This window comes from Bos taurus, chromosome 16 (genome assembly GCF_002263795.3).
Source record: "Bos taurus isolate L1 Dominette 01449 registration number 42190680 breed Hereford chromosome 16, ARS-UCD2.0, whole genome shotgun sequence".
Taxonomy (NCBI): domain Eukaryota; kingdom Metazoa; phylum Chordata; class Mammalia; order Artiodactyla; family Bovidae; genus Bos; species Bos taurus.
This window is the reverse complement of record NC_037343.1, coordinates 41339466-41356338: the sequence shown is the minus strand read 5'-3', so window position 1 is coordinate 41356338 and position 16873 is coordinate 41339466. Positions and strand designations below refer to the sequence as shown.

The 16873-nt window shown below is 40.5% G+C and overlaps 1 protein-coding gene across 12 annotated transcripts in view; it reads left to right on the top strand.

Annotated features, from left to right (window-relative positions):
- VPS13D (vacuolar protein sorting 13 homolog D) overlaps positions 1 to 16873 on the top strand; it is a 273475-nt gene that overhangs the window by 122474 nt on the left and 134128 nt on the right. For 11 of the 12 annotated variants that reach the window (XM_024976417.2, XM_024976416.2, XM_024976415.2 and 8 more), the window contains 4 exons: positions 2194 to 2369; positions 7439 to 7562; positions 8360 to 8595; positions 16303 to 16417. In XM_024976417.2, coding sequence (XP_024832185.1) covers positions 2194 to 2369; positions 7439 to 7562; positions 8360 to 8595; positions 16303 to 16417 — 651 coding nt within the window. 12 annotated transcript variants of the gene reach the window in all.

Here is a 16873-nt window from a genome sequence, read left to right as displayed (position 1 = left end):
ACAGTGGAAGTGAGAAATAGATTTAAGGGACTAGATCTGATAGACAGTGCCTGATGAACTATGGATGGAGGTTCTTGACATTGTACAGGAGGCAGTGATGAAGACCATCCCCAAGAAAAAGAAATCCAAAAAATCAAAACGGCTCTCTGAGGAGGCCTTACAAATAGCTGTGAAAAGAAGAGAAGCAAAAAGCAAAGGAGAAAAGGAAAGATATACCCATTTGAATGCAGAGTTCCAAAGAATAGTAAGGAGAGATAAGAAAGCCTTCCTCAATGCAAAAGCCTTCCTCAATGCACTTTCTTTGCAAAAGTGCAAAGAAATAGAAATAGAAGGAAAACAATAGAATAGGAAAGACTAGTGATCTCTTGAAGAAAATTAGAGATACCAAGAGAACATTTCATACAAAGATGGGCTCAATAAAGGACAGAAATGGTATGGACCTAACAGAAGCAGAAGATATTAAGAAGAAGTGGCAAGAATACACAGAAGAACTGTACAAAAAAGATCTTCATGACCCAGATGATCACAATGGTGTGATCACTCACCTAGAGCCAGACATCCTGGAATGTGAAGTCAAGTGGGCCTTAGGAAGCTTCACTACGAACAAAGCTAGTGGAGGTGATGAAATTCCAGTTGAGCTATTTCCAGTCCTAAAAGATGATGCTGTGAAAGTGCTGCACTGAATATGTCAGCAAATTGGAAAACTCAGCAGTGGCCACGGGACTGGAAAAGGTCGGTTTTCATTCCAATGCCAAAGAAAGGCAATGCCAAAGAATGTTCAAACTACCACACAGCTTCACTCATCTCACATGCTAGTAAAGTAATGCTCAAAATTCTCCAAGCCAGGCTTCAACAATATGTGAACTGTGAACTTCCAGATGTTCAAGCTAGTTTTAGAAAAGGCAGAGGAACCAGAGATCAAATTGCCAGCATCCACTGGATCATCGAAAAAGCAAGAGAGTTCCAGAAAAAACATCTATTTCTGCTTTATTGACTATGCCAAAGCCTTTGACTGTGTGGATCACAATAAACTGTGGAAAATACTGAAAGAGATGGGAATACCAGACCACCTGACCTGCCTCTTGAGAAATCTGTATGCAGGTCAGGAAGCAACAGTTAGAACTGGACATGGAACAACAGACTGGTTCCAAATAGGAAAAGGAGTACGTCAAGGCTGTATATTGTCACCCTGCTTATTTAACTTCTAGGCAGAGTACATCATGAGAAACACTGGGCTGGAAGAAGCACAAGCTGGAATCAAGATTGCTGGGAGAAATCTCAGTAACCTCAGATATGCAGATGACACCTTTATGGCAGAAAGTGAAGAATTACTAAAGAGCCTCTTGATGAAAATGAAAGAGGAAAGTGAAAAAGTTGGCTTGAAGCACTACATTCAGAAACTAAGATCATGGCATCTGGTCCCATCACTTCATGGGAAATAGATGGGGTAACAGTGGAAACAGTGTCAGACTTTATTTTTTGGGGCCCCAAAATCACTGCAGATGGTGATTGCAGCCATGAAATTAAAAGATGCTTCCTCCTTGGAAGAAAAGTTATGACCAACCTAGACAGCATATTAAAAAGCAGAGACTACTTTGCCAACAAAGGTCCATCTAATCAAGGCTATGGTTTTTCCAGTGGTCATGTATGGATGTGAGTGTTGGACTGTAAATAAAGGCTAGTGCCGAAGAATTGATGCTTTGAACTGTGGTGTTGGAGAAGACTTTTGAAAGTCCCTTGGACTGCAAGGAGATCCAACCAGTCCATCCTAAAGGAGATCAGTCCTGAGTGTTTATTGGAAGGACTGATGCTGAAGCTGAAACTCCAGTACTTTGGCCACCTGATGCAAAGAACTGACTCATTTGAAAAGACCCTGATGCTGGGAAAGATTGAAGGCTGGAGGAGAAGGGGACAACAGAAGATGAGATGGTTGGATGGCATTAGTGACTCAATGGACGTGAGTTTGAGTAAACTCTGGGAGTTGATGATGGACAGGGAGGCCTGGTGTGCTGCAATCCATGGGGTTGCAAAGAGTCGGACACGACTGAGCAACTGAACTGAACTGAACTGAACCATTTTGTGCCTTTAGTGCCCTAAACAGCTCCTGGTGGAGGGCAAGGCTCAGAGTAGACAGATTCTCAGTAAACATTTACATCTTGACTTGACTTTTGACCCAGTGATACCGTGTTTTAGGGAACAGCCAATCCTGAAGGTTACATTTCCACGCTTCCTGGTTCCAGTGTGGTGTTCCATTGGCCTCGGAATGACTACGATCAGCTGTTATGTGTCCGACTGATGGATGTTCCCAATTGTATTTGGTCTGGAGGCTTTGAAGTCAACAAAAATAATTCCTTCCATATCAACATGAGGTGAGTGCAGAGACTATATTTAGTCAACAAGTAGTCTTGTTTGAGGTACGGCAATATAAATAGTAAGCTGTAAATACCATATAAATTTCAAATATTTATAAAGTTGTAAATAGCAAGTAGTTACTTTTAGTAAGACTACTCTTGATGAAATGGGCACATATGTTTCTGACTCAAAGGTCTTAAAACTGCAAAGACTAGGCAGATAGGAATGAACCTTTTGATGGAATGAGCTAAAAGGGGGTGTTGACAATTTTGACCATTGTGCAGTTGCTGCCGTCTGAGGTCACATGTCCAGGGAGTAGCACTGAGCTCATGGTCGCCCGCCACTCTTGTCTGCATTCAGATGGCAGCTTTGATGATGTTTTTGTCTATTCTTGCACACTGTACAAGCTATTCTCTCATTAGATGCCATTCCAGTAAATCCCCTAGTCTTCTTTGCCCAACCCAGTGACCCTTAGATCCTTATTTAAAAAAATCAACAAAAGTCAGGGTCAGTTAGCACAAGATGACTCTTTTCTGTCATCCAATGCTTTTTTTTTAATGTATAAAACTTTGAAAAGATTGTAGTAAAATGCACATACCATATGGGAGAGATAGCATAACATAAAGACCCAGGCATTATTTCGTGTGACTCAGGTACATAAAGTAAAATTTACTGTCTTAGCCATTTTTAGCTTTACTGGTGTTAGGTACGTTCATGTTGTGCAGTCTCCTAAACTCTTTTCATCTTGCAAAACAGAAACTCTGTACCCACTAAACGAGAACTCCTCATTTTCCCTTTCTTAACCCCTGGCAACTTCTGTTCTCCTTTCTCTATGAATTTGACTACTCTAGGTACCTCAGAGAAGTGAAATCATACAATATTTGTCTTTTTGTGACTGGCTTATTTCATTAGCATAATGTCCTCAATGTCATCCACATTGTAACATGTGTCAGAACTCTTTTTGTGTGTGTGTGTGGCAACATTTAGTTTGTTACTTTTTATTTCTCTCTAGTGCAGTAAAATTCTGTTTCATTTTTTCAAGTATAGCTGATTTACAATGTGGTGTCAATTTCTGCTATACTGCACAGTGATTCAGTTATATAAACAAGATATATATGTTCTTTTTCATATTCCTTTCCATTATGGTTTATCACAGGATACTGAATATGGTTCACTGTGCTATACAGTGGGACCATTTTACATTCACCATTTATATTTCACCATTTTACATTCTTGTAAAGGGCACACAAGGATCCAGTTTCTCCACATCTGTACCAACGCTTGTTATTTTTCCTTTTTTGATAGTAGGCATCCTCATGGGTGTGAGGTGGTATCTCATGGTTTTGATTCTCATTTCCTTAATGATTAGTGATGCTGAGCTTCTTTTCCTGTGCTTGTAGGCCATTTGTACATCTTTTTTGACATGTCTGTTCAGGTCCTTTGCCTGTTTTTGAGTTGGATTTTTGTTGTTGTTGAGTTGTAGGAATCCTTTATATATTCTGGATACAAACCCCTTATGAGATATATACATGCATGCATTCCAAGTGTCTGACTCTCTGCAACCCTAGAGTCTGATATAAGAGATATATAATTTACATATATTCTCTCCCATTCATATGTTGTGTTTTTACTCTGTTGATTGTATTCTTTGGTGTATCGTTTTTAATTTTGATAGAGTCCAGCTTGCCTATTTTAACTTTGGTTTCCTGTGCTTTTTGTGTTGTATGGAAGATCATTGCCAAATCCAGTGTCTTGAAGCTTTCCCCTATGTTTTCTTCTGAGAATTTTATAGTTTTAGCTCTTCTATATAGGATTTGATCCGTTTGTATTCATATAAGGTTGAGTCCAATAGAGACATCAGTTTGCCAACAAAGGTCCATATAATCAAAGCTATGATTTTTCCAGTAGTCATGTATGGATGTGAGAGTTAGCCCATAAAGAAGGTTGAGCGCTGAAGAACTGATGCTTTCAAACTGTGGTGCTAGAGGAGACTCTTGAGAGTCCCTTGGACTGCAAGGAGATCAAACCAGTCAGTCCTAAAGGAAATCAACCCTGAGTACTTATTGGAAGGACTGTTGCTGAAGCTGAAGTTCCAATACTTTGGCCACCAGATGTGAAGAGCTGATTCATTGGAAAAGATCCTGATGCTGGGAAAAATTGAGGGCAAGAGGAGAAGGGAGTGACAAAGGATCAGATAGTTGGATGGCATCACTGACTCAATTGACATGAGTTTGAGCAAACTCAGAGAGATAGTGAAGAACAGAGAGCCGGGTGTGCTGCAGTTCATGGGGTCACAAAGAGTCAGACAGGCTGACTTAGCGACTGAACAAGAGTCCAACTCTGTTCTTCTGCTTGTGGATATCCACTTTCCCAATACTACTTGTTGAAAAAATTTTCTTTTCCCTATGGAATGGTCTCTACACTCTTGTCAAGAATTATGTGACCCTATATGTGAGGATTTATTTCCAGGCTTTCTAGTCTGTTCCTTCATATTTTGTCTTTTTGCCAGTGTCAGACTGTTGTGATTATAGTAGCTTTGTAATAGGTTTTGAAATTAAGAAGTGTGAGACCTCCATCTTTGTTCTTTTTCAAGATTATTTTGGCTACATGGAGTTCCTAGAGATTCCATCTGAATTTTAGGATAAATTTTTCTGTTTCTGGAGAAAAAAAAAAACAGCTGGAATTTTGATGAGCATTGTATTAAATCTCTAGATCCACTTTGTGTAGCACTGACATCTTGACAATATTAAGTCTTCTAAATCTATGAACATGGGATGTCTTTCTGTTTGTTTCTGTCTTCTTTAATGTTTTGCATCAAATGCTTTTGAAGCCAAAGAGACTGAAATCAGTGCTAATTCAACACATTTAGAAGCAAAATTTAATTATTTATATCTTATGGTGAGTTCTCTTTGGAGAACACTACTGTAAGGAAACAAAAATGTCTAATTTATTAATAGATGATTCAAAATAATATTTATATTTGACTTTTCTAAAAAAATGCATTATCTGAGGTTTTTCTTTGATTTTGTTTTTGTTGATGATGTGCCTTTCTTATGTATCTTTTGCCCTGATCCTTATTAGAGTTAATTGCATCTGATATAAGCGTCTGCCTGCAATGTGGGAGACCTGGGTTCGATCCCTGGGTCAGGAAGATCCCCTGGAGAAGGAAATGGCAACCCACTCCAGTATTCTTGCCTGGAGAATCTCATGGACGGAGGAGCCTGGTGGACTACAGTCTACGGGTTCGCAAAGAGTCAGACACGACTGAGTGACTTCACTGTCCTTTCCTTTCCTTTCATAGTGGTTTTCAAGCTGTGTTCCTAGAATTCATAGGGGTCTAAGGAGGTGACTTTATAGGCCAAGTGAGTGAAGTGGACAGGGCCCCAGTGCCCTCATCCTGACTTCAACCAGAACTCCTGTCTCATAGTGTCATATGTTCCCCACAGGTTGGGGTGAGGGCGGGCAAGGTGAGGAATTTGCAGCTAAAACCACCATTGATTTATACGCTGCTTTGGTGAAGGCAGCCCAGGTCTGTTGTGTGGTATGAAGCCAATTCAGAATTAAACAGAAAAGTTACTCATGATTACTTAAAAGAAGAAGAAAAGAAAGGTGTGGAGCGTGGGGGTGGATGATACCTTTGTTAATCCTTTTGAAATAGTTTCAGTGTGTGGCCCTAAACTACTGAGCAAGGACCTGGGCCAGATGTTTCCTTTACTTTCCTCAAGTTTTCATTTTGAAACAATTTAAACCCACAGAGAACTTGTAGGAGTAGTACAAAGACACCCCTTCTTTACCTACATTTCCTGCTTTTCAACATTTGCTCTGTTCTTGTTCTCTCTCCACATGTACTCATATGCATAGTTTTTTCCTAAACCATTTAAAAGTAAAATGAAGTCATCATAATACTTCAGACATAAAAAATTTGTCACCCATCACTACACACTGAAGAAATTTAATATTATGTTTTTAAATGTATAAAATGTCCTTTAAAATGTTCTTCACAGTAACCCTGATCCCCAGATCTGGGGTCCAGTGAAGGATCATGCATTTTATTTGGCTGGTGTGTCTCATCTGCTTTAATCTAGAATGGTCATTGTCTCAGTTTTCCTTTTTGTCTTTATTTACATTGACATTTTTGGAGTCCAAGCCAATTTCATATAGAATGTTTGGTTTTCTGGACTTTTCTGATGGTTTTCTGTATTTAAGTTTGGGCCTGACATTTTTGGTAAGAACATTACTTCTGTGGTGGTGTATGTTTCCCATTGCATCATGTCAGGAAGCCTGTGATGTCTGTTGGTTCCATTATTGATGTTGTTAAATTCGATCATCATTTGGTTTAGGTGCTGTCCACCAGGTCTCTCTATTGTAAAGTTACCTTTTCTTTGTAAACAACATTAGTTCATGGTAGGGATAATTTGAACCTTTTTGTATGTTCACTTTTAACAAAACCTTTCAGTCAGTGGTTTGGTGGTTCTCACCTGAATCAGTTATTACATTAGTTATTGCAAAATGGTGATTTCTGGTTCTTATATGTCTTCTACATTTATTAACTGATATTCTTCCATAAAGAAGAGCTTTCCATTCTCTACAGTGGTTTGTCTATGTTTAAATACACACACACACACACATATACATACACACACACACACATACACATTATGATTGCATCTGGTACCTCCATTCCACAGGATTCTTCCTCATCTTCCCTTATTCTACAGTGTGAACGCTGTTCATCAATAACATCAACATATTAGTTTGAACCATATGAAATTCCTCTTTTCTAGGTCAAAAGTAGTCTAGTGTCAACAATTTTATGTGGTTCAACCAATATTTACTCACTTGTTGCACTGACACTATGACCCCAAACAAACCGAAAGTAAAATTTGTAGATATCATATAGTTATGGCCTGCTGTTCGAAGTAGCTTGGATGATTTCTTTTTTATTTTGTGATTGTACTGTCAGTTTCTACTTTTTAAATGCTGTCAAAGAACACACATTGGTAATTGTGAGAAGTATGAGAAGAAAGTGAGTTGGGAACTTGTTCCCTACATTTTATGCAGCCTCCATGGTTTCCTTTTGCTGCAGAGATACTCTGGGAAAATGCTTCTTTCTGCGTGTGGAAATTACTCTCCGAGGAGCTACCTACAGGATCTCCTTCAGTGATACAGATCAGTTACCCACTCCTTTCCGAATTGACAACTTTTCTAAGGTATCAAGGGGAGTTGAGAGCCAGTTTGGCTCTTTCATATGTGGGAAAGTGAAGTACATACTACACTTAAGATAATGATAAAAAGCATTGTAAACTTGGGTTTGAAAGAAGCTACACAGGGGTCTCAGAAATCCTTACCATTGGGAGGTGGTTTCTGCTGGTTATTTTGATTGCTGGGCAGCCTTGTCCAGAAATGACTTCTCAGCTCCCAAAAGTTAACTTTGACCAGATGGTTTGGTTAGCATGGGGCCCTCTGCAGACATTCCATACAAACAGAGAAATCAGAATCAGACTGACAAATGCCCAGTAGAATGGGCAGTTCTACTGTTCCTTAGTAACAGTGAGCTCCTTTCTGAATCTTCCAAGTGCAGCCAAGATGGAGGTTGTTAGATTCTATTTTGAATTATGCCTTAGGCCTTATAATTTGTAACTTTCCATAGCTGAATTCCAAGATTTTTGTTCCTTTCTTTGTTCCTAGTGTATCCTGGGCATGGTGGGGTGAGACTAGATGCCACTGAAAGAACAGAGTTGCTTTCTCTAGGTATTTGGTATGGCAAAGCTTCTCAAAACCTTTTACCCAACAGACTGTGGCCCATGTCCTGTAACTGGTGGGCTCTTTGCAATTTTGAAGATGATTAGAAAGGCATTTGAAGAGGCCAGCTGTTGAGCCTTACTTGTGATTTTGTACCCTGTATAGCATTCATTTGGGAAAGCTCTGGAACCTAAGAGGCACTGAATCACTTTCCAGCATCACCCCTCTGAATGAAGGTTCTCCTTATTCTCTGCCGTTGCTATAGGTCCCAGTTGTCTTCACTCAGCATGGCGTCGCTGAGCCCAGGCTCCGCACTGAAGTGAAGCCCATGACATCCTTGGATTATGCCTGGGATGAACCCACCCTGCCACCTTTTATCACTCTTACTGTTAAAGGGGCAGGTTCCTCTGAGATCAGCTGCAACATGAATGATTTCCAGGATAACCAGCAGCTTTATTATGAAAATTTCATTTACATTGCTGCTACATACACGTTCTCTGGGTAAGTCTGGGTTAAATTACTGTTCTTGTAAAGCAGAAAGCTCTAATTATTAACTGGTTTTAAACTTTAATCAGTTCTCAGAAGGCTGAGGGATGAAGGAAGATTCCTTCCATTCTTTACCAAATCCTAGGCTCAGACTTTATCTTGAGAGCTCTTTTGTCTAAGCCCTTGTCTTCTGGCTAGAGTAAAATTTATCCAAAGAGGCAAGACTCTTCTCTTTTTAAAGAGCTTCCCAATAATCCATTCTAGTATTTAACAACTCTCTTTGGGCATTGTTATTATAATAGCTTCAATTTCTCTTGCTTTATGATGATATTTCTTATGCATTTTTTAAACTTCTTGCTGCTTTTTTTAATTTGTTTTACCTCTTTCCTTATTTGAAACTGACTAATCTTCAGACTCTGTGCGACCCCATAGACGGCAGCCCTGGGATTCTCCAGGCAAGGACACTGGAGTGGGTTGCCATTTCCTTCTCCAATGCATGAAAGTGAAAAGTGAAAGTGAAGTCGCTCAGTCGTGTCCGACTCTTAGCGACCCCGTGGATTGCAGCCTAACAGGCTCCTCCATCCACGGGATTTTCCAAGCAAGAGTACTGGAGTGGGGTGCCATTGCCTTGTCCTGAAGGATCCCGGACGAGCCCCCAAGATGAAAGGTTGTTATTGAATCACGCGAAGACACTGGGATTCTTGGCCCCCGGAGGAGAAGAATTCAATCCGGGGCCAGAGACAAGGCTTGATCGCTCAGAGCTTTTGTGTAATAAAGTTTTATTAAAGTATAAAGGAGATAGAAAAAGCTTCTGACATAGGCATCAGAAGGGGGCAGAAAGAGTACCTTCTTGCTAGTTCCATGAACAGTATGAAAAGGCAAATTGATAGGATACTGAAAGGGGAACTCCCCGGGTTGGTAGGTGCCCAATATGCTACTGGAGATCAGTTGAGAAATAACTCCAGAAAGAATGAAGGGATGGAGCCAAAGCAAAAACAGTACCCAGTTGTGGATGTGACTGGTGATAGAAGCAAGGTCCGATGCTGTGAAGACCAATATTGCATAGGAACCTGGAATGTCAGGTCCATGAATCAAGGCAAATTGGAAGTGGTCAAACAGGAGATGGCAAGAGTGAATGTCGACATTCTAGGAATCAGTGAACTAAAATGGACTGGAATGGGTGAATTTAACTCAAATGACCATTATATCTACTACTGTGGGCAGGAATCCCTTAGAAGAAATGCAGTAGCCATCATGGTCAACAAAAGAATCCGAAATGCAGTACTTGGATGCAATCTCAAAAATGACAGAATGATCTCTGTTCGTTTCCAAGGCAAACCATTCAATATCACAGTAATCCAAGTCTATGCCCCAACCAGTAACGCTGAAGAAGCTGAAGTTGAACGGTTCTATGAAGACCTACATGACCTTTTAGAACTAACACCCAAAAAAGATGTCCTTTTCATTATAGGGGACTAGAATGCAAAAGTAGGAAGTCAAGAAACACCTGGAGTAACAGGCAAATTTGGCCTTGGAGTAGGAGTGAAACAGGGCAAAGACTAATAGGGTTTTGCCAAGAGAATGCACTGGCAAAAACACCCTCTTCCAACAACACAAGAGAAGATTCTACACGTGGACATCACCAGATGGTCAACACTGAAATCAGATTGATTATATTCTTTGCAGCCAAAGATGGAAAAGCTCTATACAGTCAGCAAAAACAAGACCAGGAGCTGACTGTGGCTCAGATCATGAACTCCTTATTGCCAAATTCAGACTTAAATTGAAGAAAGTAGGGAAAACCACTAGGCCATTCAGGTATGACCTAAATCAAATCCCTTATGATTGTACAGTGGAAGTGAGAAATAGATTTAAGGGACTAGATCTGATAGAGTGCCTGATGAACTATGCACGGAGGTTCATGACATTGTACAGGAGACAGGAATCAAGACCATTCCCATGAAAAAGAAATGCAAAAAGCAAAATGGCTGTCTGAGGAAGATGTGAAAAGAAGAGAAGCAAAAAGCAAAGGAGAAAAGGAAAGATATAAGCATCTGAATGCAGAGTTCCAAAGAATAGCAAGGAGAGATAAGAAAGCCTTCCTCAGCGATCAATGCAAAGAAATAGAGGAAAACAACAGAATGGGAAAGACTAGAGATCTCTTCAAGAAAATTAGAGATACCAAGGGAACATGTCATGCAAAGATGGGCTCGATAAAGGACAGAAATGGTATGGACCTAACAGAAGCAGAAGATATTAAGAAGAGGTGGCAAGAATACACAGAAGAACTGTACAAAAAAGAGCTTCACGACCCAGATAATCATGATGGTGTGATCATTCACCTAGAGCCAGATATTCTGGAATGTGAAGTCAAGTGGGCCTTAGGAAGCTTCACTACAAACAAAGCTAGTGGAGGTGATGAAGTTCCAGTTGAGCTGTTTCAAATTCTGAAAGATGATGCTGTGAAAGTGCTGCACTCAATATGCCAGCAAATTTGGAAAACTCATCAGTGACCACAGGACTGGAAAAGGTCAGTTTTCATTCCAATCCCAAAGAAAGGCAATGCCAAGAATGCTCAAACTACCGCACAATTGCATTCATCTCACACGCTAGTAAAGTAATGCTCAAAATTCTCCAAGCCAGGCTTCAGCAATATATGAACTGTGAACTTCCAGATGTTCAAGCTGGTTTTAGAAAAGGCAGAGGAACCAGAGATCAAATTGCCAACATCTGCTGGATCGTGGAAAAAGCAAGAGAGTTCCAGAAAAACATCTATTTCTGCTTTATTGACTATGCCAAAGCCTTTGACTGTGTGGATCACAACAAACTGGAAAATTCTGAAAGAGATGGGAGTACCAGACCATCTGACCTGCCTCTGAGAAATATGTATGCAGGTCAGGAAGCAACAGTTAGAACTGGACATCAGGAAGCAACAGTTAGAATTGGACATGGAACAACAGACTGGTTCCAAATAGGAAAAGGAGTACGTCAAGGCTGTATATTGTCACCCTGCTTATTTAACTTCTATGCAGAGAAATGCTGGGCTGGAAGAAGCACATGCTGGAATCAAGATTGCTGGGAGAAATCTCAATAACCTCAGATATGCAGATGACACCACCTTTATGGCAGAAAGTGAAGAGGAACTAAAAAGCCTCTTGAGGAAGGTGAAAGAGGAGAGTGAAAAAGTTGGCTTAAAGCTAAACATTTAGAAAACTAAGATCATGGCATCTGGTTCCATCGCTCATGGGAAATAGATGGGGTAACAGTGGAAACAGTGTCAGACTTTATTTTTGGGGCTCCAAAATCACGGCAGATGGTAATTGCAGCCATGAAATTAAAAGACGCTTACTTCTTGGAAGGAAAGTTATGACCAACCTATCAGATCAAATCAGTCACTCAGTTGTGTCCAACTCTTTGCGACCCCATGAATCGCAGCACGCCAGGCCTCCCTGTCCATCACCAACTCCCGGAGTTCACTCAGTCTCATGTCCATCGAGTCGGTGATGCCATCCAGCCATCTCATCCTCTGTCGTCCCCTTCTCCTCCTGCCCCCAATCCCTCCCAGCATCAGAGTCTTTTCCAGTGAGTCAACTCTTCGCATGAGGTGGCCATAGTACTGGAGTTTCAGCTTGAGCATCACTCCTTCCAAAGAAACACCCAGGGCTGATCTCCTTCAGAATGGACTGGTTGGATATCCTTGCAGTCCAAGGGACTCTCAAGAGTCTTCTCCAACACCACAGTTCAAAAGCATCAATTCTTCGGCGCTCAGCCTTCTTCACAGTCCAACTCTCACACCCATACACGACCACAGGAAAAACCATGGTCTTGACTAGACAGACCTTTGTTGGCAAAGTAATGTCTTATTTTGCCAACAAAGGTTCGTCTAGTCAAGGCCATGGTTTTTCCTGTGGTCGTGTATGGGTGTGAGAGTTGGACTGTGAAGAAGGCTGAGCGCCGAAGAATTGATGCTTTTGAACTGTGGTGTTGGAGAAGACTCTTGAGAGTCCCTTGGACTGCAAGGAGATCCAACCTGCCCATTCTGAAGGAGATCAGTCCTGGGTGTTTATTGGAAGGAGTGATGCTCAAGCTGAAACTCCAGTACTTTGGCCACCTCATGCGAAGAATTTGATTCATTGGAAAAGACCCCGATGCTGGGAGGGATTGGGGGCAGGAGGAGAAGGGAACGACAGAGGATGAGATGGCTGGATGGCATCACTGACTCGATGGACATTAGACTGAGTGAACTCCGGGAGTTGGTGATGGACAGGGAGGCCTGGTGTGCTACGATTCATGGGGTTGTAAAGAGTCAGACACGACTGAGCAACTGAACTGAACTGAATCTTCATCCATAATTACCCGAATCACTGTTCTGATCCTCCTCTCCCTTTGAGAACACTGATTAACACTTCAGGGTCTTCTTAATAGTCACCTAAAAGCAAGCACGGAGAAGGCAATGGCATCCCACTCCAGTACTCTTGCCTGGAAAATCCATAGACAGAGGAGCCTGGTAGGCTGCAGTCCATGGGGTTGCTAAGAGTCGGACACGACTGAGAGACTTCACTTTCACTTTTCTCCTTCATTCATTGGAGAAGGAAATGGCAACCTACTCCAGTATTCTTGCCTGGAGGATCCCAGGGATGACGGAGCCTGGTGGGCTGCGGTCTATGGGGTCGCACAGAGTCGGACACGACTGAAGCGACTTAGCATTAGCAAAGGCAAGCAGAGGAGTTCAACTTGACAGCAATTACAGTTGGCTCAGAATTATGATCTTATGATCTTCATTGTTTGTCTGATTAGTTAGTTGTATTTAGAAGAAAAAAAAGCAGGGAATAGTCAGCTTGTTCTAATTCTGTTAGATGGATACATTGATAGGTACATAGAGATTCAGAATATTAGGCTTTCAAGAGTAGTCATTCCCCCACACATACATACAGTTGTTTTGTGCTAATCACAGGGCCCGTTTTAAAGTTGATCCATAAAGAAACTGGGAAAATACCCGAATCTTTAGCATTCGAAATATAAGTCACCTGGTGAACAGTACATTTAAAGTTGTATTTATTTCCAAAATGTCCTGAATAGTTTTGCTTATGAAATATTTTTATACGTGCCTGAGGCCCCCAAGAAAATGTCTGAGTCTGTGCAACATCTCTTTCATTTGCTTAGACCCCAGATTTCACTAATAACGATATGAATGGGCATGTTTGCTTTGATAAGGTTTTAGTGCCTGAAAAACCAGTCCTTAATCTGGTTGCTATGCATGTTTTTCTCCATACTTCCTTATGTTCCAGTAGTTACTAAGGTCTTTAACTGAAGAATCCTAGTGGAGACTTAGGAGTGTCACAGGTTGAGCAGATATGAATAGATAAAAAGAGAAGTTTCTGGGAATCTAGTGTGCTGAGAGGTTGAACTATATTTTGGAGTGTAGTGAATCCTATTTCTTTGCATCTTTGAGAACTAAATGATGAGAAAAGAGACTAGGATTTTTTTTTTGAATTGAGGTGAAGTTCATAAACTGTAAAATTAACCATTTGTTAAAGCGATGAGTTTGGTGGCATTTAATGTATTCATGATGTACAGCTACCACCTCTAATTCCAAGACAGTTCCATCACTCCAAACCCTAAATAGTTACTGCCCAGTAAACCTTTTCTTCCAGGCCCTGAAAATCACAGATCTGCATTCTTGTCCTAAGGATTTACCTATTCCAGATATTTCACATAAATTATCATAAAATATCTGACCTTGTGTGACTGACTTATTTCACTTAGCATAATGTTTTTAAGGTTCACCCACATTGTAGCATGGGTCACTTTTCGTTCCTGTTATGGCTGAGTAAATATTCCATTGTACGTCTATACCACATTCTCTTTGTTCATTCTTCCTTTGATGGCATTTGTGTTGTCCCTACTTTTTTGCTATTATGGACAGTGCTGCAATCAACATGCCTGTACATGTATTTAAGTACTTGTTTTAATTCTTTTGTGTGTATACCTTGCTTGGGGTGGAATTTCTGGGTTCTGTGGTAATTCTTTGTTTACCTTTTGAGGAACTGCTGTACTGTTTTCCACAGCAGCTGAATCATTTTATATTCCTGCCAGCAATGTGTAAGGGTTTTGTTTCTTCTACATTTTCCGCAATGCTTGTTTTCCACTTTTTTTTTTATTTTAACAATTCTACTAAGTAGTGGTATCTAAGTAGTGGTAGTGGTATCTCAGTGTGGTTTTCATTTGCATTTCTATACTAGCTAATGATATTGAAGATCTTATCATGTGCTTATTGGTCAGTTGTATATCTATTTTTTTTCCATGCTACATAGCTTGTGAATCTGAGTTCCCCCACTAGGGATCAAACCCTGGCCACTTGGGCCATAGCAGTGAAAGATCTGTGTCCTAACTGCTGGACTACCAGGGAATTCCTCATTTGTATATCTTTGGGGAAATATCTGTTCAAATCCTTGTCCCATTTTTACATTTGACTTTTTTTTTTTTTGCCTTTTTATTCTTGAATTTTACAGCTCCTTATGTAATATGGGTGCAGATCCCATATCAGATACATGATTTGCAACTATCTTCTATTCTGTGGGTTGTGTTTTTACTTTCTTGGTAATGTCTTTTGGAAGGATAAAAGTTTTTAATTTTGTTGAAATCAACTTTTTTATTTACTTGTGCTTTTGATATCATAAAAGCTAATTTTTAACTGAATTTTTCAGTCCCTTTTTAATGATAGAAATTAATGGAAATAGGAGACTAATTTAAATAAAATCTCATCAAAATACCCTAAAATATAGTTAGTTCAGTTCAGTTCAGTCGCTCAGTCGTGTCCAACTCTTTGCGACCCCATGAATCGCAGCATGCTAAGCCTCCCTGTCCATCACCAACTCCCGGAGTTCACTCAAACTCATGTCCATCGAGTTGGTGATGCCATCCAGTCATCTCATCCTCTGTCGTTCCCTCCTCCTCCTGCCCCCAATCCCTCCCAGCATCAGAGTCTTTTCCAATGAGTCAACTCTTCGCATCAGGTAGCCAAAGTACTGGAGTTTCAGCTTTAGCATAATTCCCTCCAAAGAACACCCAGGACTGAGCTTTAGATCAGACTGGTTGGATCTCCTTGCAGTCCAAGGGACTCTCAAGAGTCTTCTCCAACACCACAGTTTAAAAGCATCAATTCTTTGGTGCTCAGCTTTCTTCACAGTCCAACTCTCACATCCATACATGACTACTGGAAAAACCATAGTCTAGGCTGCAGCAATTCCATAAAACTTAGGATTCTTAAGCCCAGAGAAACACAACAGGGTAGAATTGGAGGAGGCGATTATGAACCCTTTGTTTTCTTTTCATCCTAAAGGAACTTCTGATTTCTTGCTAAGATGTGAGGATGCAGTAACGCTGATCATCTTCCTGGCAAACAGTAGAGCCAATTCTTGGACCTTTGGAATGTCTGGATTGGTTTTTGCTTTTTTTTTTTTCCCCTCTAAAAATATATAGTCATCCTTTTATGTCAGAATTTTACTTTTATATATATCTTCTGACAAATGAGTCTTTGAACTATGCAGGAGAACAGCACAACCTTTATCTTTCTTCAGCTTGAGTCAAATTTTTTCTTCCATGATTAAAAAAAAAGTTTTCTGTGTAGTGGAGGTTTAGGCATCTGCTTATAAATACTTGAATACATGTGTGTGGGGTGGGGAGGGTGTGTGTGTATCGTGACTGTTACTGTTTTTTCAGTTCTAGTTTACAGGAGGGGACAGGACGGCCTGTGACTTCCAACAAAGCCGTTACTTGTGCCGAGCTCGTTTTGGATGTCTCACCAAAGACGCAGAGAGTCATTTTAAAGAAGAAGGTAAGAGAGCCCAGAACTTTGAGTTTAGAATAAAAGAGTTAGAATAAAAGTTAGAATAAGAGATAGGCCGCCTGGCCCATCCCCTCCTTTTGCAGATGAACAGGTGGAGACTGAGGCCTGGGCTCAGGGTAGAACTTGGGTGTCCTGACAGCTCCAGTTGGGGTTCTCCCCTCTGTCCTGCGATGCCTACTCTAGGAATCCTAAGTCCCTCTCATCTTTGATACCTTCTTGGGGAACTCAGTTCTTGAATTTTTTTTTTTCTTTTCCAAATTTGTGATTTGTCATTTTCCTTACTTTTTTTCTGTTGTAACACTCCCCTAATCTACTTTTCCCTGAACTCAATGGAAAAGTGATCACAATGACAGTTTTTTCCCTATTTATGGCAACATTCTTTTCCAGTTTAGGAAAATGTTTATGCTATTAGATCTAGATATTGAGAGAAAGAATAAACTCTGA